Here is an 8,856-nt window from a genome sequence, read left to right as displayed (position 1 = left end):
GTGTGCCTGGCACACGAGCGAGCACCTACGTGTGTGTATATACACACATGATAAACTAATAAATAAGTGTATTTTTTTCTAAAAAGAAAATCTTCAAATGAGCAGAAAGTGAAGGAAGAAAAAAAAATACACTAGTGAAACTAGAAGAGAAAGTGGTCTCACCGGCGCTTCTGACATGAGAACAGGATGCAGGCTGGCTTCGGATTTGACATGCATCTTGTATGTATGATCCAAAATGGCCTGGAAACTATCCCAGTCTTCAACTAGAACATAAGAGTCAGAGCCTGAAACAAGGCTTAGCTGATGAATGAATGAGCAAGCACCATCTAAGACAAAAAGACTGCTCCTATGACTGAATCTACTGTGTAACACAGCACTTTACAAAACAGGCCAGTACTGTACTCTGCATATAGAACCTAGTTTTGGTTCTTGTAGGCAGGCCTCTCAGATCTACCTCAAATATAAATGGGGTACTTAACAGACACCTAGGTCTTGCTAGAGGCCATTTGGGTGATCAGAACAGGAAAGAGGACAACGGAAAGCAACTCACAGGCTAGACAACTCAGTTATATCTAGAGCTAGGAAGAAAACAAAAGCAAAAAACCACACTATGTGTTAGAAAAATAAGGACTTAAAGGAATTTTTTTTTAAATCCAGAGTAGCTAGAAATGACATTGCACATCTTTAATCCCAGCACACAGTACTTGGGAGGCAGAAACAGGCAGTTCTCCATGAACTCAGGGCCAGCCAGGACTATTGAGCTGGGCCTTGTCTCAAAAAACAAAACAAAAACTGGCATCCCCTCAACCCAGGAGTCACTAGTTAACTGGTGACACTTCCATTGGACAATTAGTATTACCAATTAAATGTGACCTTTGACCTTACTTGGTACTACTGATTTCAATGGTTTACAAATGTTTTCCCCACAGACCCATATGACTTTTTTTTTTAAGTCTGTGGACTTCACCAGTAGCTGGGACCAATGCCTCCCTTGGGGAAATCTCAACCCACCTCTGAGAACACTGGCCTCAACTTGACTCTGACTCTTAAACTTCTCTTGAATTTTCCCCGCCCCTAATTTAAGGCTGTCATTGTCCTTCCTGAGCACTCATCTCAACTGGTTAAATATACTGGGCAAGTTTCCCACAGAAAGCCCATTCTTAACCTCTTACAAGTTCCACGACCTATCTGGGTCACACAGTGCAGTTCCACACCTTCAATGTTTCCCCATGATTTTTAGTTGACCTGCAAACTAGATCATAACCAATGTCCCATACACTCACTTGCTGTATGGAGGGCACAGCAAACCTGACCAGGCACTGGCATATAGGTACTCAACTAGTCTACAGTCCCCTGCACTGGGGTGGTTTATGGTGATCACTGCTTCTGTCCTGTGTTTCTACACCTTTGATGTATGACAGGCAGAGGTGGTCCTATGTGACCGGCCCTCAATCAAAGCCTTACAAAGTCACTGCTGAGCTCCTTGGTAGATAATACATGCACTGTTACACTGTGCAGCTGAGGCAGAAGCACATTGTATGCCATCCACAGAGAAGACCTAGGTCTCCCCTGAATTTCATCCCCTTTCCCTTTTCCTTGGATGCTGTCCTCATGTGACATCAGTGTGGTCGTATGAGTCCTTCTATGAATATAGTTTCCCTCAGAATTTTATCCAGAGACAATGACATTTCTGCCTGCCTCCCCTTTTAATTCTGATTTTAGTGAACATTACCATTGATTCATTACCTCAACCAAAACTCTAGGCAACCTTACTTCTCCTGTCCTTTCTACCTCCTCAATCTCCTAGTGCAGCCTGCCGCCTGGATCCTCAAAAGCCACTTCAGAACTTCTGCTCTCATTCCCATCAGAAACCTCTCCTCTTTTATTACTGCCCTGTCGCCAGTGCATCCCTCCAGCAGGTTCTACGTACTGTCAGCAAGTCTTTCAGAGTGGCAAAGATGACCGAGCACACTGAGCCTTATGTAATTCCCGCAGGCCAGCTTTCAGCGACTATTTCAACATGCTCCAGAGGAAGACCGCATTCTCTGCCTACCTTTCCTGCAAGTGACCTAACACACACAATGCTGCAGCCATATCTGTAAAGCATTTCAAAGATATTTCCCTCACAACTCCCATCTTGTTACACAAGTTGGTGTTTTTCTGATTTTCTCAGCCTTGCTGGCCAGTTGAATTCCTATCCATGGCTTAAGACTCAGCAGCTACCTCCTTTATGAAATCTCTGATCCCATGTTTCCTGACCACACCCACATAACTCTTAACCATGTGCCCAGCATACAGTTTTCTGTGCATACACCAAACTCTCCTGACTAAGTTTAAGGGAAAGAAATACTTCTTATACATTGTTGTATTCTCATTATCCAAAATATTGCTTTATGGAGTTAAAACAAACAAACAAACAAATACTTGTTCATCTTGCAAGACATTGCTGTTTACAGCTAATTCATACCCATGCCATTCTTGAGTGGTGAGATGGCCTCCATGTTCTCCCTGGGCACGCGGAGGGCATTGGTGTCTATGTAGTAGGTGGGCCCGCCCTGCTTGCCTTTGTCACCATCAATCTCCATCATTGTGCTTCCATCATCTCTCTCCAACACCACACCGATAGCCGTGGGGAAATCAACCTGGGACATTAAAATATGGTGGGAAGGATCAGCTGCTCTCAGAAGGGGCTGTTTCCAGTGTCTACCTTCATTTTTGCTTTGAGGTTCTGCTTGAATTTAATTTTACACAGATGACTCTTGCCTACCCAAGTAATTCATTCGTATCACTGTTCTTACCTTAGGGCAGTCCTCGCCAGCATAGCCAGCCCTCACTGTGTATGATCCAATGTCAAAAACAAGAGCGCCAACTTCATCTGAAGAGATTAAAAGAGAATTACTGAAGAGATTAAAGTAGAATTGCATATGCCTTTAATCCCAATAAGGGAGGCAGAGACAGACAGATCTCTGAGTTCTAGGCCAAACTCATCTACAGAGCTAATTCTGGGACAACCAAAACCACAGAGAAACTCTTGTCTCAACAAAGAAAAGGACATATTTTATGTATATAAAATGAAAATTTAAAACTTTGTAAAAATCCATTACATTCACACATGATTAGCTAGAATCTAGTGTTTACCATTGTTGTTTCGAGACAGGGTGTCTCTGTGGATCTTACTTGTCACAGAACTCACAAAGTTCCTGTCTCTGACTCTCAAGTGGATTAAAACTATGCACCACCATGGCTGGCATGAACCTAGTAGTAAATGCACCTTCAAGATGTATTTAATTAAAATATGGAAAGTCATACACTGTTTTATCAATGGAGGTTTAATCAGGAAAGCCATGGTACACTGACAGCAGGTAGTGGTTTCCTTACTAAAGGAACTAGTTATAAACTTCTATAGTCCAGGTACAGAAGGATGAACAAAGGACTGCCCTCATAATCCTTAAACTGAGGAAACAAGAAGAAACGGTTCCCAGAACCTAGGTTTCTGCTGAGAGCTGTGGCAACAGCTGAACGATGCAGAGAGCTAAACTGCCTATTCAGGGAGGGAGGGCCAAGCTCAGATTGCAATCCCAGGAAGACTCTATAATGCAGCATCCAAATTGGGACATTTTAACTTGGGTGGGGAACACCAGCTTTTAACAATTATACTAAAACAAAAAGCACAGGCAAAAAGTATAGTTACCATACCATTACCAAATCAAAGTTCAAAGCTGAAACCAGAGGCTGAGAAAGCCCAGAGGCCATCTCTACAGGCACAAGAAGGGAATAAATGACAGCAAGGGAATCTGGTGGCACAAAACAAGTCAAACAAACAAACAAACAAAAAACAAAAAACAAAAAAAAGAGGAAAGAAAAATAAAAACCACCCAATACATCCTAGTACAATTTCATCAATTATGGGAAATTATGTTTTGTTTCATGAAATAAAGAAGCGCAGCAAAATACGAAAACTGAACAGCATGGAAACGAGAGTGTAATTTATACAGGCCAAGTAAAAAGCATTTAATGAACGTATAACGTATCATTTAAGTTACACATTCCAGACTTTAGGAGACGGTTTAGTGGTAAGAAAAAAGCTGGCAATCTTTTTCAGTCTAATTTAGAGAAAAGCCTCCATTTATATTTTCCAAATACTTCACCCCAAACAGCAGGCCTCCTAGGATAATGCACTTGGGTTTCTCAGTACTGGTTTGTCAATGTCATCAAAATTTAAAACACTAATCCTACTTATCTACATTACTCAAATGCTAAGGCCTTAAGGAAAGTTCTTCTATTTCTCTAGTTAAAGTCAATCTATGCCCAATCTATCCAATTTGGTGCTAGCTACAAAGAGGCACCCAAAGAGAATCACAGAGCTATTTAGTTTAGACATACCCAGTTTGGAGAAATTCCTATTTTAAAAGGAGATGCATATGCAACTGTTTGAATGAAAATGTCTCCTATAGACGCTGATATTTAAACATCTGGGCCCCAGTTGGTGGTGCCGTTTGTGGAGGTTTAGAAGATGTGGGCCTTGATGTAGGAAGCTGTCACTGGGGACAGGCTTTGAGTTTAAAGCCCCCACCATTTCCAGTTTGCTCTCTGCTTCATGCTTGAGGTTGGACACGTGAGCCCAGATTCCTGCCCCACCATCATGCCTGCTGCTAGCTGCCATACCTCTCTCAACTGGACTCTTATCCCTCTGGAATCATATGCTAAAGTAAACTCTTTCTTCTAGAAGCTGTTTTTGTTTTTGTGTTTTTTAATCAGAGCAACTGAAAAATGACTAATACACTATGTGAGATGGGTAATTTACTAACTTCTCTGCCACAGTCTAATCCGAAAAATGTATTTTAATACTTACCTCATAGGATAGGATGACTAAATGCCTTGAATGTTTTAATGTATAAAGCACTTACAGTGCTGACAAACAATAAGCACGATAAATATTAGCAAACGGTAATTACTACTGTCACACTTCTTGCCAGGAAAAAAGACTACAGTTCCTAGAGAAACTACTATAGTTTATTCTCACAAAACCCTACACAGCAGTTAAAACGAGTGGGCACAGATCTACTGACTCAATACAGATATAGATTTGTTAGTGTGAGGATACTATTTAACTCATGATGGGTGCGTGTTACCTGTACACGGCAGAGAAAGGAATACCACTGCCTCATCCCAGAAGCAATTTACAACGAGTCTTTAAACTTTGAGCTGGTTGTTTAACTCTTCCCAATATTTTCTTCTTCGTTAACGTGAGTTAACGTGAGGGATGGCAGCACCATCTCCTGTCAACTACCCCCCACCCCCACCCCAGAGAAGAGTCTCTAACTAAGTAACTACTCTTAAACAAAACAGTACTTTGAAGCCTTGTTTACGTTATCGCCAATCTAGAAAAGGCTCCCGCCCAGCCGGACAGGGGAACTGCAGCCTGTACCTCAGGGCTCCGCTCATCTGGGGACCGAGCACGCCTGGAACGATGTCCAGGCTGTAGTGGCTGCTGCAGGATCCAGAGCACCACTCGCACCCAGTGCCCAACCCGGGGGCCCGGAACCTCCGCGAGCTGCCCGGGACCAACGCGCGGCGGAACCGGTACAGCGAAGGGACCCGGCGTGCCAGGGACTGCCATCAGAGCCCAGCCGGTTCTAGAGCCCCAGGTGTAAGACGCGCCAAGGCCCTTCCTTGAGGCCATATCGGAGCAGCGACGGGACAAGCCGGAAACCTATTGCGCGCCGGCCCGGGTCCGAAGAGGAGGAGAGGCCGTGGCCCATACGGGAACCGGAAGCACCGGCCAAAGACCGGAAGGGCCCGCCGAGGACCGGAGGGAAACGGAAGCGACTAGGGACCGGGCCGGTCGTTCCGGTCCACACGCCCCGAGGCGCCTCTGCGCTCACTCACCTCCGCCGTACACGCCGCCGCTCATGGCTACTGTCTGGCGGGGACTGGCCGAAGACTACCGGACGAAAGATAACAGCGGCGCGACTCCTCTCCCTGGGAACGCCGGCCCCGCAAGCCTGCAACTTCCAACGCCGCCCCCTCCGGCAACAAAGCAGCGGCCGCACGCCCGCTGCACAGCCACTCTTGCTGGTTTCTCGTATCAACCAATGACAAGGGGTCCGGCTTAGTCATTAGCCAATCAGAGTTTGGCGCTGCTGCATCCCGCGCGGTTTAGCGGTCTTAGCCAATGGAAGGCATCCGTAGGGGCAGGGAGAGGGAGAAGCGACGGAAGAAGGGAAGGTGTTGGGGTACGGGCAGGAGGGGGCGGAGCTTCGCGGGCGGGTGAGGTGGGTGGAGCTTCGCGAGCGGGCGGTAGGGTGGACCGAGCTTCCTCGAGCAAGGCAGGGGGGCGTGGGGGGGAGTGGGTGGAGCTGTGCTTCGCGCGCGAATAGAGTGGGAGGAGTCTTAGGTGGGCGGGCGAGTGGGACGGGGTTTGTGCAGGAGTGGGCCAGGTTTCGAGAAGGAGTTAATTAGGTACTGGGAATTATGAGGCTTGCCTCAGGCCATCAACCGCTCTGGTCCTGAAGGATGGCTGCTCCCCAGAAGCCAAAGGAACTTGAGTACAAGGAATCTGGAACTTGAGTTAGTTACCTGGGAGAGATCCCTGGCCTTTGATTGTGATGAATTCGGAATTATTTTTTTTTAAGCAGAAATACTTCAACTAACATTTATACTTGAAAAAGAAATGTGCACTTCACTTTGAGTTAATCAGCAAATCAGATATAATAATAGGATCCATCATTTTAAACAATGGCTATTTATATTAAAAGACAGTACATTTTCCCAGCTAGATTTAGATAGCATTTAAAAATCATAACTTCAGTTTCTTTCATTTCTGTGAAAATCATTCACCAAGAAAGTGGAGCGCTAGTCAAGGAAGCACCCATTTGTAAATACCTCCCCAACCCCTGTCTACTGTTCTTAGTCTACATCTCTATCAGTGTCGCCCAGAACACCCGTCTTTTCTTACCCCAAATTACTGCAACAATTTGTCCCTCTGCTTCTCTAGGCCTTAGATAGCCTGATCTACATAACCAAAGGCCCAAACCAGTCCTGCCATTCCAAAGCTCAAGTGTAATGTAGCTCTGTACCTGGTAGCAGTGCTTAAATTGAAGTGTCTAGGGTCTAGACACATAGTGGCTACTTGTAGCCTTAGGTGGGTTGAATAAACTCTCATCCATTTCCATGCCATTAAGGTGGCAGGAATTGACCTGTCTGTCATAGGTTCAGGAATAAGGCTAGTAAGAAAACGCTCTCCCGTTCACTTGACACTGTGTGCCGTGAGCTGACAATTGATATCCTTTACCAATACCATCTGCAACATCTCTCATGGATGTAAGAGAATAAACCTTAGAATTAAAAATACCTCTTTGGGGGCTGGAGAGATGGCTCAGCAGTTAAGAGCATTGACTGCTCTACCACAGGTCATGAGTTTAATTCCCAGCAACCACATGGTGGCTCACAACCATCTGTAATGGGATCTGATGCCATCTTCTGGTGTGTCTGAAGATAGGTACAGTGTGCTCATATACATAAAATGAATAAATAAATCTTTTAAAAAAGAAATTATTTATTAAAAAAAATACCTCTTTGGGCTGAAGAAGAATCAAGTATTTGTTCCACACTCTCCAGGGTTCAGCAGAAACCAGAGCTGTTCAGCAGGGTTGATTGCACCTTCTGAGCTCACTGCACCTGACCCAGAGGATTCGGAAATTTAAAAGCAAAGAAGACAGCTTGTAACAATGTTGGAAAGCTGTGCTCAGATGTTTTTGATAAAGTAAGAAATAAAGATTGGAAAGCAGATCATTCATAATTTTAGTTGAGCTCAGTCTCTTGATATATCACTGGAGTAGAGACTTCTTTTAATGAACCAATTGGGTAAACTTTATAGAAAATTAACTTTTTCACAGTGTGCCTGATGTGTCAGGACTAACTACATGTTAAACACATGAAAACACACATCTAAGCTGTAGCCTCCCATAAGCGAGCCAGAACCTGACCTTGCTGCCACTAAGGAGATTATCTAGGGTGGAGCCTTCCTCTCTAGATCACTCTATTGTTGAGCCAATGTCGCTGTTCCTCTTCATGATACTGCTACGTGCTGAGAGCTATTCTGGAGACTATGCCCTATCCTGCACATCAACATCTGCAGCTGGTTCCAGGCTCCAAGGATGAATTGGCAGGAATGGACTTCCCCCCTCTTTTATAAAGCGTGTCTGCCATTAAAAATTTGAACCCTTGTGCAGACTAGTTGTCTTGGTTCCATTATTTCTCAACCCGCCTAGGCTCCCTCTTTTCTTTCAGTTCCAAGATGCCTTCCAGGCTCCAACCCAGACATGAGATGCTGGCCGGCCCCAACACTAAGCCTTTGATTATATTTTATTTTGAAACAAGACCTCTTAACACCCAGGCTGGCCTTAAACTCACCATGTATCTGAAGATGGCCTTGAATTTCTGATCCTCCTGTCTCTGCCTCTAGAGTTCTACTGTTACAGGCACCACCACAGATACACCTGGCTTTTCACTATGCAGGGGATCAGACCTGGGGCTTCATCCACGCTTAGTAAGCACTCCGATGCCCCAGTTAATTTAAAAAAAAAAAAAAAAAAAAGGAACAAGACGCTAAAATTATTGACCCTAAAGTATTGAATTACTAGAAGAATCTCTTAAAGGAAAACTGTTCAGCCCAAGAGAACACTCCACAGTCATGGCATTGCTTCATTTGAGGTGAGACTTAGATCGTGGCAGCTTGTGGTGGTTGGTTGGTTGGTTGGTTGGTCGGTTGGTCAGTTGTTGATATTTGGAGATAGAGTTTCTCTGTGTAGTCTTGTCTGCCTTGGAACTTACACTATAGATCAAGCTGGCCTC

At 44.7% G+C, this 8,856-nt stretch overlaps 1 protein-coding gene across 2 annotated transcripts in view; it reads right to left on the bottom strand.

The window, feature by feature from the left end:
• The window catches only part of Actl6a (actin like 6A), a 19,150-nt gene extending 12,868 nt beyond the window's left edge, over positions 1 to 6,282 (bottom strand). The window contains exons 1-4 of one of the 2 annotated variants that reach the window (XM_021157564.2): positions 5,890 to 6,282; positions 2,799 to 2,875; positions 2,468 to 2,642; positions 163 to 263 (exon numbers count right to left, since the gene is read on the bottom strand). In XM_021157564.2, coding sequence (XP_021013223.1) covers positions 163 to 263; positions 2,468 to 2,642; positions 2,799 to 2,875; positions 5,890 to 5,914 — 378 coding nt within the window. In that variant the 5' untranslated portion in view covers positions 5,915 to 6,282. Of the gene's footprint in view, positions 1 to 162; positions 264 to 2,467; positions 2,643 to 2,798; positions 2,876 to 5,428; positions 5,767 to 5,889 lie in introns of those variants that run through there. The other variant, XM_021157566.2, reaches the window with a different exon arrangement.
• Positions 6,283 to 8,856: the final 2,574 nt, after the last annotated feature.

This window comes from Mus caroli, chromosome 3 (assembly GCF_900094665.2).
Source record: "Mus caroli chromosome 3, CAROLI_EIJ_v1.1, whole genome shotgun sequence".
NCBI classification, from domain to species: domain Eukaryota; kingdom Metazoa; phylum Chordata; class Mammalia; order Rodentia; family Muridae; genus Mus; species Mus caroli.
Note: the sequence above shows the minus strand (reverse complement) of the source record. Positions and strands in the feature narration are given on the sequence as shown.